The sequence below is a fragment of the Toxotes jaculatrix genome, chromosome 16 (genome assembly GCF_017976425.1).
Source record: "Toxotes jaculatrix isolate fToxJac2 chromosome 16, fToxJac2.pri, whole genome shotgun sequence".
Classification (NCBI taxonomy): Eukaryota; Metazoa; Chordata; class Actinopteri; family Toxotidae; genus Toxotes; species Toxotes jaculatrix.
In genome coordinates, this window is record NC_054409.1 from 20,514,854 (window position 1) to 20,535,135 (window position 20,282).

General features: G+C 41.6%; 1 protein-coding gene across 5 annotated transcripts in view; it reads right to left on the reverse strand.

Moving 5' to 3' along the window:
- garnl3 (GTPase activating Rap/RanGAP domain like 3) overlaps positions 1 to 20,076 on the reverse strand; it is a 53,410-nt gene extending 33,334 nt beyond the window's left edge. For 4 of the 5 annotated variants that reach the window (XM_041059390.1, XM_041059387.1, XM_041059389.1 and 1 more), the window contains exons 1-2: positions 19,936 to 20,076; positions 2,712 to 2,781 (exon numbers count right to left, since the gene is read on the reverse strand). In XM_041059390.1, the coding sequence (XP_040915324.1) occupies positions 2,712 to 2,781; positions 19,936 to 20,033 (168 nt within the window). In that variant the 5' untranslated portion in view covers positions 20,034 to 20,076. Of the gene's footprint in view, positions 1 to 2,711; positions 2,782 to 6,961; positions 7,221 to 19,935 lie in introns of those variants that run through there. The other variant, XM_041059388.1, reaches the window with a different exon arrangement.
- Between the last annotated feature and the right edge of the window lie 206 nt (positions 20,077 to 20,282).

Sequence of the window (20,282 nt, forward strand, 5' to 3'; positions counted from 1 at the left end):
TCAAATTCTAGTCAAAAATTATTAAACTGGACACACCAGAGTAATATCCTGGAGGTGTGGAGGACTTGCAACACTGCACTGGTCCTGGGATTCACTTAGATTTCTCTTAAAGGTCAGGGTGGCAGCTATAGCTTGTATAAGGGAAGTGGGTGTAGAAAATAGAAAGCTATGTTAAGTTAAATAGGTAATGTAAAGGAAAGCACTGCAGGTTCAGCAAAGAGTTGGGCACCAAGTTAATAAAAAATAATTCCTCAAACACAAGCATAGATGAAGCACTTCCCAAACCACTAGCAGTTTTAGGTTACCATGAAATATCCTTCCTTCTTCTTTGCCAAGCTAAAAAAGCATCACTGCATGTGAAGCATAAACCATCACTCTGCCCAAATCTTTGGACCATGAGGACGCAGATTCAATGTCTTCTGCATACTGTCAACACAAGTCGATGTTTGGTGGCTGAAAGGCAGCAGGACCCAAATTTCCAACAGACTCTTTCCCCGACCTTTGCACAAGCCTCCTCCAGAGACATAAGGCCTTTAACAATATGAGAGCCAGACTTTCCAAAAACACTTTCCCTTGTATGTTCACACAAGCAATTACATTTCTTCTCCCACAGAAAAACAAAGACTTAATTTCACTGCAGAGTCAAGTACCAAAGATAATTGCCAAAATGTAAGCTCGGTATCATGTGCTTATCCTCCCTGAGGTTATTTCTGAAAATCAACCTGGGTTTATCAAGCCTCTGCCATTAATTTTCCATTACCCACTTACTCTTCTATTAAACATGCAACACAGCCTCTTGTCCCTCCAGGAACTGTCATGTCTTAAAAACAGACTTATACTGGAAAGGATTATATTTTAGGTTTACTAATTCTTGCAAATTACAATGAGACTGAGATGGTAGTCGTGAATTAGTAGTTGTTTTGCACTTCTAAATACCAAAAAAACATCTTAAAGGAACAGTTTGACATTCTGACAATTAGCTTAGCTTAGCGTATTGATAAAGGTGAGGGAAGGTTGTGCTCAGGCATAATAAATTTGTATTCAGGCTAGAAAAAGATTCTGGTCATGGTTTAAAGAAAACAATTTTGACTGGAAACAGGAAATGAACATGTCCATGTCCAACTCACACAGCGTTCATCCATCCATCCATCCACCCAACCTCCTCCAAGCAAGGATTTGTGGTACTACATCCACCTTCAATCCTGAGGGAAGATCATCATAATTCACATGGCACTTAGAGTCCTTGTCAGCTAAATGTGTTCTAAATGTAGTGTAGGTTGTACTTGACAAATGACAAATGTGATTGCTTCTCTTGTCAGGACAGTCTCAAGCAGTGAGCTCCACTGCCACGATGGTCAAATGAGAGAAAACTAATCAACAACAATTTTGAGCATCAATTAATCATTGAAGTCATTTGTGTAAACATCAAACATTTGCTGATTCCAGCATGTCAAATGCTGAAGCTGAAGATTTGAAGCTTTTCTCTGTTTTATTTAATTGAAAATGGAGTATCTTTGGGGAAATCTTTGGGGTTAGGTCTGTGCTCTGACAGGTTGTTATGGATATTTTTCACTATTAAGCAATGTTTTTTATTTTTATAGATTTAAAGGTTTATCTTATCTTAGATTTAACCATTATTAAATCAATAATGAATTAAAATAGTTATTAGTTGCAGCCTTTGGCAGTAATTTCAATAGGGCCAGCACCTCTTATTAGCATCAGACCTCGGATGTTTACACCTGTTTTCATCTGTTATACTAATCCATAAATGCATTACACATTACATGTAGTTTGTACAACAAAAATATCAAACTCTAGAGATGACGAAGGTGAGAAGACGCCACTGACCAGATGTAACAAGTCATAACAGCATGTGTACTGGAGAAGATGCACAGTTGGCTCATGCTGCTCTGTGACGGGGACACTTTGAATATTTAGGCTATCAGTGACCTCATCCTGGCTCACACCCACCACAGTGTTTGGATACTGCTCTTTCTCTTTTTCTAACATACTCTCCTCCACACACACACACACACACATGCACACACACACATATACACACACAGCAGTACTGTGTGTAGTGTCAGTCTGCTAGTGCTGATAGGCAGCATGTGGGTTTTCCTCAATACTAATCTGTTGCACAAGTGGTGTGCAGCACTCATGGACAAACCCACAATATGTCTCTGGTAGGAAGTACGATCGCAGTGCAAAACTCTAGCACTTCCTGTCCCTCTGGGCTATCGGGATGTACAGACTCAGCTCACACAGGAGGGATGTACACTTACACACACACACACACAAACACTCGCCCCAAAGCAACAATGACTCAACAGCTTAGTAATCAACCACAAAAACACACACTGTGCAGCAGCTTTACACCAGCAGCATCAAAACAAAACAAATGAACTTTGGAGGATGAACAGGCAGCAGAGTTCTGCATCACTGTGAGAGGAGCACCCATTGTGATCCACACTGGCAAAGCACATCGCTGGACCACACCCAGTACGTCATGACTCATCAGTCCCCCTCTGCTGTCCATCCATGCCAACAGAAGAGAGGGGAAGGCAATGAGAAAGAGAGAAAGAGCCAGAAAGGGAGGGGAGATCATGAAGAGAAGGAGAAGGATGAGAGGAAAGAGGATGAGGAGAAAGACACACGCTGAGACACAAAGAGAGCAACAAACAGATGAGTGCATTGTGGGTGGGACTCACCAGCTCGACCGAACCATAGTGTTTCCTGCTGAAGTCTCCACGCCTGCAGCCCAGGTCCTCCGAGGCAGAGCTGTAACACAAACACATGGTCAGACACATGGCCTGCTGGTCCTCCATCACACCACAGAAACATACATAAGCTGTGACATCAGTCATACACAAGGGGCAATTGCTGCATCTGCTTTTCTGAAGTCTCTTTATCTCACTTTGTCTTCTTGTTCATGGCCACTTTGTTCACACTACGTTCTTTCTTTCTCTCTCCCCTTTCCCTTTTTCTTTCTGTCTTTCTTTCCCCTCCTCTTGTCTGCGTCTCTGCCGGCGTGGCGGGGCTGGCGATGGCATGGTGACTGGCTGGGAGCGGCGGCTAAACCCAGTTCTGATTGAGATGCGGGTCCTGATTGAATTAAACCCGAGTGATAGATGGAGACTGGCTGGGAGAGCTGACTGCTGGTCAAATAGTCAAGTGCACACACGCACAGAGTGGATATAGTCACTAATGCATATCAAAAAAAGTAACAGACGAGCATCAGACTGTTTGGTATAAGCAGTTTATACTATATTGTCTTCCAAATATGCAAACAAAATACTGCATATAGTATTTTGTTACCTAAAAATGTAGTCACTTGGGAAGAGCCGGTCAGTGTTGCTATACTCAGAATTTAATTTGCTGCCTCCAAAATTTTTTTTTTTTTACCAACATCCAAAAAGATTATTTAACATTTTCGTATTTATTCTACCACCTAAGCTCTACACATGCATTACTCCATTGCCCAAAAATTAATTTTTTTGCTCCAAGTACCTATAAAATATGCCACTGGGATGGTACTTTATATACCTTACGTTAGCATGCATTATCTGTATGGCTGTCTGAATGGTGATATGTCCTGCATGCTTTTTGCTTCCTGTGTCTCTCTGGACCACATCCCCCACCCCTCTTCTGTCTTCCCCTAACTCTCCACTCTCTGGTCAGGTTTCTCTCTCTCTCTCTGCAGAGAAGGAGATGAAGGCAGAGTGGGGCTGTTAATACATAATGTACACTCAAGCTTAAAGGACACATTTTAAAGTGTGTCTGCACTACAGGATGTATCCATCACTATTTCCTCACTCACTCTCTTCCTGCTCGCTTGCTTTGGTGATTGGGGCGGGGTCGGCTGGAGCTCCATCACAACGTGTACTCCATCACAACTTCTACCTTTATGTGATCCCACTTTTTCTTCTCAGTATCCAGGTTGCTATCTTTCCTACCCTTCACCTTTTCTTTGAGAGAAGGTCATGAAAAGGATTGTACTTTGGAGGAAGATAATGGAGTGGCACCACCCCACCCACCTTCCTAATGAACACCACTCCATCTCTGAGTGAAGCTCATCTCCTTCTGGAAAGGTTTTATGAGTATTGGGCTTTTGGTGATGTTTAAATGAACATATGAATTTTTGTTTTATGTTAGGACTGAAGTCAGAGGCAAAACTGTCATATGAATAACTGTGAAATTAAATGTGCCATCAACAACATCTCTAAGGCGGCTGTGGTTCAAAAGAGATTTTTTGTTTAATGAGTTCGGTTAGTTGGTTTGGCGTTTTGGCCTGAGTTAATATATGCATCAAAGCAGTAACTTGGCGCATACAAATATATATTTTTTTTCAAAACCTCAACACTTGGCTGTATAATGCCCAAAGGGGAACTATTGTTGCCAGAGTGAGAATGTTTCCTTGTTTACTTGGGAAAATGTTCATTGTCCAATTTTAGCTTTTTCACTTTTTAAATTGAGAGGTATTTTAACACATGTAGGAGGTGTAGCCTGTGTTGAACTAAGAGCCGTTTGTGCACAAGGTGGTTTCTGTCAGACCAAACAGATAAGCAACATTCAAGCCATGCTGACACCTATTAAAGAGCTGGAACGAGCTGAGGGAGTTAGGTGCCTCGAGTCTGATGAAGAACATGTACCTGTCAACAGAGCTCTGGGAGTGCGATATATTGGAGATGACATATTCATATTTCAAGTACAATATGTACGAAGAAATCAAAGCAACAACATGATCCTTTTCAGTGGGAGCTCGATGTTCATCCTGTGAGGAATTCTTGTTCTATTCATTTTAACCAGAGGGCTGAAACGTATCCCAGTCACGTTTTTGCTCCAAATCTTGAGTTCTTCAATACTGAGTAAATGCTGAGTTTTGTCATTTTACTATGAGCTTTGTATGGCCATTTTAAATTAGCTTTTTTTGCCAGCTCTGTGGCTCTGGGGGACTGTGATGTTGGACAGTCCACCACTTAGGTCCAGACTGAAATATCTCAGGTTGGATCTATTGGTTGGATTGCCATGAAATTCGGTAAAGCCATTCACGTTTCTCATGGGATAAATTGTAGCTTTAGTATTTAACAGAAAGCTGTGCCTAAGCACAACCTTACAGAGCTGCTAGCAGGGCTGCAGCTCAAGGACTGCCCTGTTACCTTACACTCCCGACATGCTGCGTAACATGTATTTGAGATATGACACAGTTGAAACCATTATCCTGCATTCAAAGCTGTGCATGTGTTTGGAAATCATAACTTGAACTCTGCACCACCACAGTTCAGATATCCACTTTCCAGCAGCATAATGGCTGTTAGCCAAAGAAAATGACTTTGAAAGCTTGGACCAAAGAGAAATAGCTCTGAAACAGAAAGAAGTAAAATGGATATTCATTACTCAACTGCTGCCCTCAGTAATGGAGTACGGGAAAGGTTACAAATTGTGGTTTCTGTCGCAAGGCAATGGACAATAGCCACTGAAAGGCTTCATACAGTGAAATGTGAAGTATAAATCACCCTGCCACCCATCATACTAAACCTCCTTAGCGCTGCTCAAGAAAAAGCCAACCTTTTTATAGGTTACATTAAATATTGGATGACTTTTCAAACTCTTAAATCATTCCATAAAGTGGCTCTTTTTGTGATTGTGTTACCAAAAAAAACTTAATACTAACAGGTGCAGAAGAAATAACAAACACAAGACTGTTGAGAGTTATCTAACATTTCGCTTGTATGTATCATACATACATCCACAACTGGCAACTACATCTGATAATCTGTATAAATGTCATTTGATTGTTTTCTGAAGCAGTTCTGACTGCAGAGACGTGAGTTTCAAATGTTAAATAACCCAGATTAGAACTGTTTCATTGTTACATGCACAGTGCACATGAACATCATACACTTTTCTACCACAGCTTCTGATTAACTAATCAAGTCAGTTTGCTATAGTGACGAAAGGAGGAAAAAAAGGGCAATTCATGCCATAAACAGAAATATGGGATTGCATTTAATGAAATGTTCATTTCATCCTCTTTGCCTCGTCTCTGTTCCCTCTCTGTACAATGGGTGTATCAGGGAAAGAAGCCCCTTCTCTATTGGCAGCACAGTGTCATTAGAGCTGTATGTTAACTATGTGATATCTCTGTCTCTTTGTTCAAGTGACACTGCAGCCCCCAAGCTCACCGGTGTTGCTTTAAAACTGGTAAAGAGCTGCTGCAGTGGTGGCATTTTCAGCTCCATCAACAGTAAGAGGCTGAAAATGAGCCACCACAGAGTAACCTTGGACTACATCTGAACTCAGCCGCACAGTCTAAGCCAGATGCTTGCCTTCAGTGTGGCCACGTTATTCTGTTGCTGTCATGCACTGACAGAGCTGCATGCACCTCCAGTCTACCTTGAACTGAAAAGCACGTCATGAATGATTCATGATTTTCGGTGTACATACTGTAATGTCTGTTCTCCCAGAATTCACAGGAAAGGGATGAACCGATTCAGTTCACAGTTTTATAAAACGAGCCACAAATCAGCACATAAACCAGCACTGTGGTTTAATTAAAAGCTGTTGTGGCTGGAGGAGTCTGTTGAGGAGCGTCAATACTTCCAGACTGGAGACTTGTGGATTCAGTGGCGCTCAGTTTGCCAGCCATCCAGAGTAAACGGAAAAAGATCAATAAACCATGCACTTGATACATAACTAGACAAGTATGAAAACTCGACCCTGAATAGTCAATTACTGTAAACATTACTAACCGATCCATGGTAAGTCACTTTACGCACCAACAAATGCTTTGTAAAAACCGGAGCAGGTGTTTTCAGCTTTGGCTAAATTTGCTCCAGGCTGCATCAAATATGCCAGTGCTGCAGGGACATGACAGAGCGACGACAGAAAGCCATGCATTCAACAGATGAGAGAGGTGGCATGCGTAAACACAGGCAAGAGTAGAATTTCGTGTTTTTACCGCTGATTGAAAGTCAACAGTTTGTTGGACGCTGGATCCACACTGTTCATGTCCCCATGCGATGTCAGTCCAGCGGACAAAGCGACAACAACACACCGGCGTCTTTTTTTTTCACCCCCTGTCTGTTTCTCCTCTCGCTAAGAGCGCAGGAACATCACTGCGGCGCAAACTCCGACAACAGCTGATCAAAACCCGGTTGGTGGTCGGACTCTTTCTGGCTCTTGGCTTTGCGCGCAACTGGTCACAGCATGATGATGAAGCGGAACGGCTCTGCCATCGGAGCTGTGTGTTTACTGTGTTCTCTCTCACCCTCTCTTTCCCTCCCTCCCTCTCCCTCTCTTACTCACTCACACATCAATGGTGCATCAAGTCGCCACAGTATTTTTTTTGGCTCTGCAGAGCAGTAGGAACCATTCAGAGCAGATCATTCTTATAGTTTTTTTTTTCTTTGAGTCGCTGTTACATCACCGTCAATTACGCGAAGCGTCTTTACAGTTACAGTATCCTGGAAGGCTAAAAGTGATGTCAGAATGCAGAACTGAGGCTGAGGTTCGCATCTCATTGCCCGGAGTGAGCACTGACAAATAACATGAAGGGAGGCTAAACATGCATCCCCCCCCCCCCCCCTCTTTGTTTTTCTGCTTTTAAAGTTATTTTTCCAAGTTAAGAGGAGAAGAAGGCAGGAAATATAATAAATCAAAATAAGTCATCCTTTGATAAGATATAACTAATTGTTTAATTAACTATTAACAAATCATTTAGTCGTCCTTTACAGAATTATATAATATAATATAATATTTTAATTAATAATATATAATTAAGTAATCAATTACAAGCCATTGATAAGAACAAGTTTAGGGTTGCCAGGCTGTGAAAAGTCTTTTTGGCAGGAGTTTATCCTTTTTTTTAATCCTTTTTAATAGTCCTATAATATCTGTAATAACAGATCAACTCTGACCTTATAAATGTCAGTAAGTCATTAATAAAATGCTTTAATCTATAAAATCTGCAATAGTTAATATTAATAACTTGTTTATAAATTGATTTTAGTCAGACAGTCCAACCAGAGATTCTTCCCCAACCTGACAACTCAAAGGTTTTTCCTATGGATAATAACTGATCTATAAAGCATTAGTAAATGATTGAACCATTAGTTACCAATTATAAACCTTATATACATTTTCTCATATTTCTCTCAAAGGAAAAATGTTTTGATCGTTACGTTTCTTTGGCCTCTCAGATTCTCACCCATCAATCACTCTTATGTGCTCTCCAGGGTCTACCCATAATCCCACTCAACAGGAGGTCGAGGGAGTGATGAGGTCATTCATTCAAGCAACCTCCCTCCTCTTTGTTTCTTTTTAATGTCTTCAAAATGCAGTTCTCTACCTTGTATTGATTAACTCTTGGCGTATTTAACATTCTGATCAGTCCTCGACAACCCAGCAGATTTGAGACCAGCATTTATTACACTGCTGTTACATTCATCATGTCAATATTCTTCTGGTGTCGTTAAAGCCCAGTACTGAAAAGCACTGAAGTAATGAGCCTTTTATTTGCCTTATACTGTGTTTACACATTTAACGAAGGTGACAAAAAAGAGAAATAAGTTATTGTTATTGTTAGAGCTACACAAATAAATCAATAATAGCTTACTGCAGATGTATTGGTTTAGTATATTTAGTATGTATGCCAGTCACTCTAAACTCAACAAGGGTAAGATGCCCATATACACATACATACAGTTTTTGGTCACTGTATTTGTTCTTTTTGTCCATACTGGTCATAAAAAGATCACTGTCTAATGAGATACCAATGCAAGTGATGGGGGACAAAATCCATAGGCCTAATTATTTTTTCTTTTTATTTCCCTTGACAGTTTCTCCTTGCTGAGCTGTGGCGTAGGACTAGTAAAGCAACTATGAAAGATACTCACTTGACTCGAGTACTAGAACCTGGACTGCTGAAGCCTCAGTTAGTTTTGGTTCAACATAAGAATTAACTTTTACACAGAAGGCATCTCTCCTCAGCCAGTATGCCTAAAAACGTTGGTATAAGAATGACTTGAGAAACTATGAATCTGTCCCTTAAGGTCTTGAATGCCCAGAGTAATGCTAAATGGTCAGGAAAATTGAAGAAAGACTCAAAGAAAATACTTGTCACTTGTCAGTATGTGCAGTGAGCAATACTGAACATGTGAGGAGGACGACACGTAAAGAAAAACAGAGGAACGTGGCAAGAACATGTCACGAAAGACTTTAATTCTTGATTTCCTGCACTCACACACAGAATGGCAGGCGAAATGTGAGCTTAGGTAAATCTGATACCTTCACAATAGCCAAGCCACAGCCTGTGTCTCCAGCTAAGCCTACACACAACATGAAAGAGTGCAGGAATGCTCGGCTCAGGCTACATGACACTCAGCTGCTCATCAATTTTTAATCAGCAGAAACCCCCCTCTGTGGCATGCCACATCACAGGAAAACACCTAAAGCTACCGACACACATGGCATTTTCTCTCTTTCCCTCTCTGAGTGTGGCTGCCTTTAAAAATAGCTCATGCTGACATGCAGCTGTAATCTGCAACAGCCTGAAGAAAAAGAAAGCTTTTTCGAAAGAGACCACCGAAAAAAAAAAGCTTTTGTTTTCTCACGTCAGGATCGAGTTACAAACAACTAACCTGAGATATCTGAACAACCCCCACCTCTAATTAGAGCCCTGAGGCCAATCACTCACACACACACACATACAGAGACATTCATACATGCTGTATAAACACAACTTTGTCACACACTCTCCCATTGTCACACTCTGATATGCACTCAGGCCCACATGGCCTTTGCATAAGGGCTTCTGTTTTTTTTTTTAACGGCTGCATGTTACAGGGGAAGTTAAAATGGGGAAGACTTCCTGTTCAAATATCAACCTGTTAATGTAGGCGAGGATCTATGGACCTGCTTGCGTGACAAAACTGTTATGAGAGAAAGAGCTAGTGTAATGTGACAACAATCTGCTCCAGGTGATCGATATAATCCACTGATTTCTCACAATGGAAAATAAGACCTGCTTCCACGAACATACATGATCTGTTTGTGCTTAAGTTTGCTTGTGTCAAACGTGATGTGATTTTGCTTCATAAGTATTTGTGAAAAGGTCTCGGCAGTGTCTGTGCCTCCATAAACCAAACTGCTTTGGAGAAGATCAGACAACACTGACAACATTTTCTTCCTCTTTTATCAAAAGTATTTCAACTTTTTTTCATTTATTGGCTGGTTTACTTCCCTTTGTCAATCAGGAACTGATTGCAAGGTATTGTTCATTTCAGCTGTAAAATTACTGGGAAACCACAAAGGTCTCTGGCACCACTTATTACTGAACTGATTTTTTTTACTATTGTCTTTGACTTCTACTTTTTTTTCAGATCATAATTTGTGGTGCTGGACCTTGTTGGCCACCTATGGATCCAAATTTACTTTACTTTTTTGTGTGTGTTTTAAACTTATTTCTTCTATTGACAAGAAGAGAAATGATTAAACAATTAAAAACACTAAAAGCAGTTCTCAAATTTAAAGGACAGCCTGTGGAATGTTTGACCCAGACTATTTTTGTGGATTAAGATTGAAGTATTAATACTCCCTCAAAAGTAACTTTCCATTATGGTGAATAACCAGTCAGCTTTGTGTTTTGGATCTATGGAGGGCTTCAGTATCAGTTCTGGAAGTGGAAGTGAAATATAAACTAGAACCCTAAATCTTACATCCTTGTACATGCTGGTGTGCGTGTGTGTGTGTGGGACCTGGCAGTGATGGACTATCCCAGGCTCTGCATTGCTCAGACAAATTCGACTTCAAAGATCAGGATATAAATGTAGGTGTAAGCATTAAAGTGTGTGGGTTTACAATCCATGTGCCCATGCCAGTAGCGGTTGTGGTACACAGATACACAAAATGTGTGCGTGTGTATTCATGAGCACTCCCAGGGTTATCCTCAGCAGCTGAAGCCCGTGAAGCTGCATGATGTGGATCAGGAGCTCTCAAGTCAATAGTGTGCTAATCCCTGGGAGCTACGCCGCCTTCTCTCTATACAGTTGCCACCCGAGCCCTTTAGTCTCACCGAGTAAGCCATGTCTGACCACGGCACCTTTCCCACGCGTAGGATAAACAAGGCCTTGGTAACTGTGTGTGTGTGTGAAAGCGTACAATGTGATTAGATGTGCAGTCACTGACACTAGATCACACTGGGTCCAGTGATAGTTATTTCTATAAATAGAGATGTATGAAAATGTGTAAACGCAAACAATGATGCAAACAGCATAATGCAAAATGCATGAGATGCTACTACACGTGTCAACACAGTGGGGTTTTATCTGTCGCACACATCCAGGTGCAACATGCAAATCAATAGATGTGAAGTGATTCTACTTTTCCTTGATGAGGCTTTGTCCCTGTGTAATATGTAACCTGTGAGCGAAGCAGTAATGATAGATACCTTCATTTGATTACGGAATGATTAAACCATTGTTTATTCACTTGCACTACTGTCTACACTGGAGCAGTAGAAGCTAATTTTGTCCATACTAAAGGGTTTTCTCTGGGGAATGTTTCCTTATCCTATCTGAAGATCTAAGTACAGAGGATGTTGTACGTTGCACAGGCTGCACAGCTCCCTGAGGCAAATTTTGTGATTTGGGCCACATAAATGAAACTGAGTTGACTTGACAAGTGGCAGCAAAATGGTGAGTTCAAGAACACATTTAGGTCAAACTGTGGACTTTTTGGCAGTGGTGGAAAGTACATTTACTAAAGACTTTACTAATACTTAGCTTATAAAATACATTATTAAAGACTGAGCCAGATGTGAGTTGTTAACAGTTCCATTCTTCTTTAAACCTGTTTGAGGCCCAACACACACACACACACACACACACACACACACACACACACACACACACACACACACACACACACACACACACACACACACACACACACACACAGATGATTTGAATTCAGACCTTGGCCCCTTTGTTTCTAGTGCATCCCAAATGCCAGCGGGTCAACATGTGGCCTCTGTGAAATGTCGCTGTGTCAGGCTGCAGCGATTTATGATGGCACCCTCATTAAATGTGATCAGGTGAATTAACCTTTTTGTCTGTAACAATCAGTCCGGGCCCGAGACACCACTCGGCCCTTGGCCCTTTGGCTGCACGTTTGTGCTTTTACTATGTTTGTACTTGAGGGCAATAACAACACTTTGTGCAGTTACAGAACACAATGAAAAACTGTAAGTTTGTTATCTGCGTCTGAATGAAACCCTCAGCATGAGTCCACCTGCTCTCCACCTAAATGTCACTGCACTGCTTCTTAATGCACTTACTCCTCCTAGTGGAAAAGTATGAATGACCAGTGTCTCAGACATGTTATTTCTGTACTGTTTTAACTGCTTACTGTTTTCTTTCTTTTTTTTTTTTAGCAATTCAGCACTTTGGTCTTCTCAGATTTTGTGACACAAAAAACTTAAACTAAGAGATTAAAGTCTGACAACCTTTTCTTAAATCACATTTTTACATCCACTGGCTACATGGTCTCATCAGAGTATATACAGGGAGAGTCTGCCCTCTTGTGGTTATAACTTTAATCACAATTTAATGAGAGGGAATTCAAAAATGTGCATATACAACAATTTATATAAGCACTATCTTTTTTTGTAATCTTATATTTCTTATATTTCACTTTATCTGGGAACATTTGGAGCTAATGATAATTGACCACCACCAGTCTTCTTATTCTTATCATTCTGTGCGGATCCCCAAGAAGCAAGTACCTTTATTCATGAAACAATGATAGGAACATGAAGCTACTGTGTGTTGGCTCTTAATCCTGCAGAACTCCTTCCTGTCACTGTCCTCACTATCAACGAGAAAAAGGCCTAAATCATTCAATCAGTGGTCAGCAGTTAGATTCAACCACGGGGCAGGTTTTTTTTAGTGTTCATTGGAAGCCCAACTACTTACATTACATAATTTTACTTCTCTATCATTGAGCATGAAAATGTCCTAACAAGTACCCTAACTGCCCAACGCTGCCTCAAGGCAACCACTGGAAAATCACAGTTTAGCGATACATATAAAAATACGCTTCTGCTTCTTTATAGTTTCCTGCACATGCACATCTGAAAGTCATTCATGGTCCCCAGAGGGTGATTGTGGTTGACTGTGATCACAGACTTCTACCACCATGAGTCTCAGCTGCAATTTGTGTTAAGTGCAAATTAGCAAATGCTAGCATGCTATCACATCAAATGAAGATGGTGGATGTGGCAAATATTATACGTGCTTAGTATCAGCATGTTAGCATTGTCACTGTTAGCCTGTTAGCATGCTGACATTAGTATTTAGTTCAAAGCTCCAGTGTGCCTAAGAACAGCCTCACAGAGATGCTAGCGCAGCTGAAGACTTTGATTTAATAGTGTTTAACAGCCATATTTATCCTACACACCGTGTGCCTCTGCTTTCTGAAAGGGAGTTCCCCCGCTAAAATAAAACAAAACAAACCAAGAAAGTAAATGCAACACACAATATAAGTTACCTTTAATTATTTTTTTAATTATTTAATTATTTTTTTAAAGAATATCTACACTTCAACAACTTCATTTGAGCCACATCTTTACAACCTCCCTTGAAAATATATCCATCTTAGGTGCTTCTACAGGTACTTTCAAACTGCACTTCCATCTCTTTCATTCTTTCACTATTTCTTTCTTTTTCCTCACTCTCTAACCAAGAGGAGGTTTTGGCCAGCCTCCCTAAGAACCGCAGGGTAAAAATGTACAACAGTAACCCTTCATAGGCTCCATTTCCTCTTCTGTCTCTCCTGGATTGCTTTTTAAGGGTTATGACGGGGGCAGTGGGCTGGTGTGAAGCAACACACAGTGTACACGCAGACTGTGCCCATACTGTGCAGACTTCCTTTGATCTTTCATATTCTGCTCTGCACTTCAACACACACTCGCTTACACTTTGCGAATATGAGTCTTGTACGCATGTGGCTTGTGGCTGTGCTTGAGCTGGCCACATCTCAACCGATACCCAGCTTTGAGTACACTGCTCTGGGTTTATTCCAGCCAACTATAATGGGGAATATTTTTCCAACCTCCAAGCTTTCCAGAAGTAGTGCACAGTGCATTTTAATGTGTAGGTATGTGTCTTAAAGCCCTAAATGGAAGCAGATGTTCCCGTCAAAGAGTAAAAGTTTACATAGGGCTGTAATCAAGAGAGGGAGTTTTTCTGTGTTTTTTTCTTCTAGTAATTTGAGTCTATTTTTCAGTTTAAATGAGCCTGGTGCCCTGCATTGTGCGCATGGCTAAACTGTGCCGGGTTGTGCTGAGCTATGCAGCCACATATGGGAGTGATTACAGTCCAGTGTTTATCAGACCTCACTGAGGGACTGACTGTACGGCTGAGCAGAGCAGAACCAGCCTAGTGCACACTATTTCAATTTCCTAGCGACAACCTTCTATGGAAAAAAGAGTGACACAAAATTGCACGAACATCGAGCAAGCAATCATAACTCCTGGAAGCAACATCTTTCTGGAGCAGGGACAATTTGATTACTTGATAGACAGAAAATTAAGCTGGAACTATTTTGATAGTTGATTAATGCTTAGAGGGAAGAAGTGCTAAGTTTACATCTCGAAGTCTGTTTGTACGGCTTGGGAACTACTACTGCATATGTCAACAGAGCTCGCTTCAGTTTCCCCAAGTGATGTCACTTGTGTCCTTGCACGTTGGTGCTGAGGACTACAAGTTTGAAAGAAAAAAAAACTGGGCGTGTGCAGTGATTTTAACAGCGTTCAAATCAGGGTGCATTATGGGTAGTGTAGGCACCAAGCTTTAATGAGGAAGAAGAATGTGTGGAATAAAAAAGACAGACATCAAATTATCGACTCTGATTCTTCATTCTTTCATGTCCAGGGCTGCAATCAACAGTTATTTACAGTTCAGGTTAATCTATCAATCATTTTCTCGATTAACTTTTTAAACATCTACTCTATAAAATAATGTCATTGCAATTTCCCAGTCTGAAATGACATCTTCAAATGTCTCGTTTTGTCTGACCAACAGTCCAAAACCCAAAGACACCGAGTTTAAAATGAACACATATCAAAACAATCAAAACAATTAATTGATTATTAAAATACTCGCTCATTTGTTTTCTGTCAGTCACCTAAAGCACTGAAGCTCCACTGAGACAAGAGTAAAATCTCTGGGTGTGATCTGAGTCTAATATTACAGCTACATAACAGCTACAGCTACATAACATTCACAGTATGCAAAGCAGACAAGTGCCTTCAGTCAGCAGAAATGTCAGTTAGTCCATCACGTCAGCTCCCCACTGGGCGCTTTATGACAGACTGTAACACAGAGGGAGACCCCAGCAGCCCTGCCTGTAACAACCATTTTCCCCTATGTGTGTTAGAAAGCACAGCAATGTGGTCCTGTCCATGCACGGTCTGTTAGTGCATTCTTAGATCTAAAAACATAAAAAACATGTCTGACACTGAAAGCATATGTTCTTCATTCACATGCCGCTTTGAAGCCTACTGTAAAAGCCTCACCAGGAAACCACATGAGGACAAAACCTAATACATATTTCCTTCTCTCTTTTTTTTCTTTTAAAGACACTTATCCTCAAAACTCCCTCGCCCGTTTGTTTACAAAGCACGTGAACTCAGCAGGGTGCACTTCAACTACATCTGGAATCAGTCTTGTGCCAATCTACCAAACAGCAAGCTACAGCAAAACTCCTGGCAACTGTAGTCACAAAACATTTTGGGTTTGGCAGCGGGCGAGGTTAATGAAGACACTGATGGCATTTCAAAGCAAATGCACTCAAGCAACCTCAGAAGTGAGAAGTTCAGGGAGGAAGGAGAATGAGAGAGCCAGTGAGTGAAAGAGGCTGTCCGAGCTTCAGAGGCTGCAGCATGTCAAGGATCTATTTTTGTTCTCTGAATGTGCAGGGCGAAACTATCACTGCTTCATGAGAATCTTTTCGTTTAATGGTCGATTGGATGACGTTGGTAAACTGAGTGGATTGATTAATGAGCAGCACACATTTCAAAACTCATTAATCCACGTCGTCAAACCTAATCTCTCCTTCATCCATTGTAAACAGGCTCCTTATCTTAGCGCAGTTGTTCATTTTGCTATACAAAGTCGAGCCATAGTTACATGCTCTAATCACACATCGGCCTGCTTTAGCTTGATGATAAATGGGCTTTTCTTCCCTCATGGTGGTGATCCCTGCCAGTGCATGCCTTTCCTTAAATGAACTACAAATGCTCTGTTATGGATTGACGAGCGAGACCGAAAGATTCCACGCAATGAGGTTAGTTTCCACTGCATCAGAATCTGCTGATGTTGGATCCACAGAAAGCATGCTGCTGACTTTTTTTTTGTGATTTCTGATACCGGCTTCATCAGAAAACACCTTCCTGCGGTGGTCAGGCTTTGTATGTTTGCTGGTTCGTAGTACTGCCTAGTAGCAGTGTCCGCTCACATAATTTTCCTCTGTCTCTCTGGCACTGTCTCTCAGAGTTATGTTTGTTCTGCCAGTTTGTGGTCAGAGTCGAGCCAGTGTTTTCTTGGCTCTTTCAAGTGTCACTGTGTAGTCAAATCTCATTCACACACAATTAGCCAGGGCTGACTAGAGGTGCTCTGAGCCAGTGCTAGAGCCAAGAGCTCAGTGACATGCCTACATTGTTATGGAAAATAATGGAAAAAAACACTAAATAGGTTAGGATTTGTTGTTCCTGGAGGACATCCAGACTTATCTCTGTCAAGCTCAAGACTTGAGGACAAGGAGCTTGTGCAAAATTGTGTGTGCTTGCTTATGCAACGCTTAATAAACTCAAGTTTCTTCAAAGAATACTCCACTGATTTAGAGAGGAGGAACAATTTTTTAATCCACACATTCCTCTTGCTTGTCAAAACCTGGCGCCTTAATTACCCATAATGCAACTTCACCACAGATAGTTTGGTTGGAGATTTGGATGTGTTGTGTTGTGTTAGTAGTGCCTAATATAGCCTCAAGCAAAAATGAAGAGTGTCTGGTAACACATGTCTGGTAAGCTCGCCTCTTTCTAACTCCCCAATACCTGGAAACAGACTTTGATGTGTAAAGAGTTTAAATGTGGAAACACACACACAGACACAAATACACATACATAAGCCGTAAATCATGAACAGGAAACCACCTGCAACTACCAACCACCTGCAACCAGCATAACGATGGGAAATGACCAAATGATTGGTTCCAGTAGTCGCTTCAACTTTTCTGCTTTCACCTGCAACTCTGCGGCTACTGCTGTCAGTGACGGTATCTGCCAACTGGCAGTCCGCTGACTATGTTAGATAAGGCTTAGTCACGATGAAACAGTGTCCAAAACCCAGTCAGAAATAATAATGTCATGTGAAGTGTTTATCTCAAAGCTGATCAACCCCTGGGCCTTAGAAGAGATCACCATGGCCTTACGCAATTAACTGTTTCCTAAGGTTATAAATAATCTTGTATTTGGATTTAAGTATTTTTGTTAAGAATTCTAGATGTGTAACACTAAAATAATGAGTTTATCATCTGAAAACTTGTTTAAATTAATTAAGCATAAGCATTTGTTTGTTCCAGTGTTTCATTTATGAGGCATTTGTTTTATTTTATTTATATCTTAAGTGATGGTTAACAGAATATCTTTGGGTTTTAAAACATTTGAAGATGTCACCTTGGACTTTGGGAAACCGCACGGAGTAAATTTCACTGTTTTCTAACATTTCACACACTAAACGAGTAATCGGGAAAATAACCGCTGCGTTAACCGATAATGCAAATAATCGAATTGCAGCCTTAGAGGGTTAAGTGCTGTAAGATGTTTCTCACAGTGAGACTGTGTCTGTAGCCTGGAAGGGAAAAAGAGGGCAGATCAATGTCTAGATAAAACTACCCCATGACATAGACAAAGACAGACAAACATATGGGAACACTTCAGCCAGGACGTGTGTGTGAGCACGTGATTATGCATGTGAAAGAAGGTTTCTGACATAGGACGTAGTGTGTGTGCTTATGGAGCTGTCCAAGTGTGTTAGGTCTGTATGGCTATGTGTCTCTGCAGCACAATGAATTATACACAGACTCCTCAGCAGCAGAGTGTCTTTCCCATCCCCTCAGTATAGTGGAGAATCTAGTTCCCAGTGCAGTAGCACTTCAGGCCCAGGTCTGATTGATTGTCTGTTAAACTGCTAGTGTCTGAGAGACATTCTGCCAGGAAGCCTCACACTGTGACTGTAGGTCCACAGCATACAGAAAGGGAACAAACCCCTTCACGACACAGGATAAATCAAGCTAATTATAAAGGATGCGTAATTTGAAAGTAAGTGCTTGGCACAAAGCTGGGCAAATCTCGCCCCCGCCTGCACCGTGCACCCTCCAACAGTACAAGCCTCTGTTTGGAAAGGGAGACCTGGCAGCCTGGATGGAGACATCTTCAACACAAAAGCCTCACCATCACTCACACACACACACACACTGAGACAAAGTTATCAGCTATAAGAGCAATGAAGCGAGATCCATGAGTAAATTTGCACTTCTGCACACCTCCACAGATTGTCTGAAATAGCAGGAAATGAGAGTGGAGGTGGGAGTAGTGGGGGTGATAAGACCAGAACAATAATCCAAAGACAATACAATCAAGATGATGAAAACTACAGCTCCAATGATTAGTTGACTGAAAGAAATGCCAAACATTTGATGGTTTCGAGTCTCAAGTGTGAGGATTTTCTGCTTTTCCTGCTCTCACATCAAAGTACAATACAATACTGGGTCACCTTTGACCAGTGATAATGTTAGTTTTTATTTACCCAAACTACAATCTGGTTATTTTGGTTATGCTCTAACACAACAGTTATCACAGGTTCTTGGCAAACAATCCCCAGCTGGGAAGTATTAGGGATACTGGGTCATTATGCAAATAAGAAGGATCTGGTGTGACATCAGTAAAAGTGAAAGCCTTTGCCAAATATTTACTGGTCTAAACCACACAACACAAACTGGATGAGTCTGGGAGTGGACCACACAGGGAGCAGGACAAGACATCCACACAGTCTGTGTCGTCCTGCTGGAGGTGACCACAGGAAGCCACATATCTCTGAAGCCTCCAGGAGGTTTGCTAAAAACCAGTTCTACCACGCAGAGAAGCCATTATGTGGTCTATCTGCCACTAAGACCCCCTGCCTCCATGTGTCTGTTACCACAGGTGTCCAGCTGTGCCTCGATGGAATCAGACTACAGCAGCTGATTTGATCCCTCATATCGTCTCCTGTAAGCTGTTTGTTGGGGGGAATTAAAACCCGCATGTTCCCAGCCCTGTATGGCGCAGGATTGGACAACACTGGGGCACTGTGGTTGCTGGACTGCCCAATCAACACCTGATTTTGGCTATAAAATGACGACTGACATTGCCCTGCCACTAAGCAGCACTCTCAACATTGCAGAGTCAGGTGCAGACGAAACGTATCCGTGCGTAACGCATCCCCTGACAGGCGGAGAGCAGATATAAACGCACGGTGCTGAGATAAAAATATAAAAAAAATAACTGATGAGATGAACAAAAGGTACATCGATGTTTTGGCCACAGAGGTGGGAATCACAGGCGGGTAAACTGACTACTGGACACACAATATATATTGAGGAATCCCTCCGCTCCTTGTTTATGCGCACACACATCCGATCCTGGCTAAATCACTAATCCACAAGGTAAAAGATACCCATTACAAACTCCCTGTGCCTCGTGATGGCACACTGCAGCCTCGTGTAAAGTGCCACTTCCAGGCAGGGGAGTGCAGTTTCTGTGGGATAGTCTAGCCATTTTGATCGCCCCTCTTGTCCCAGAGAAAATCGGTTCCACTAACAAAACAGAGGACCTACCTGGTAATCTCGAAGCTGCAACCTTTCCGAAGGAGCAAGGCTCTCTTCCGCATGATGCCTTTGTCTCTGCAGAGGTACACATTTTTATCTGAATTCATGGGTGCTGGGCGAGCAGGTAGACTCGGGAAAACAGCAGAGCTCCCTTTCCAAGGAAAAAGTCAAAATTGAGCAGGGGACTGCGAGAGGCGGAAGAAAAAAAAAAGAGGCAGGCTGGCCGAAAAAGAAGGAGGAAAAAAATCCCTGGACGCTCGGCTCACCTCAGCGGAGCAAGGAAAGTGATCTTGCAGAGTTTTCCCCCCGTCAGGCTAAACAAAAGACGGCGCGTTGAAGCTTTCAGAGGTGCATGT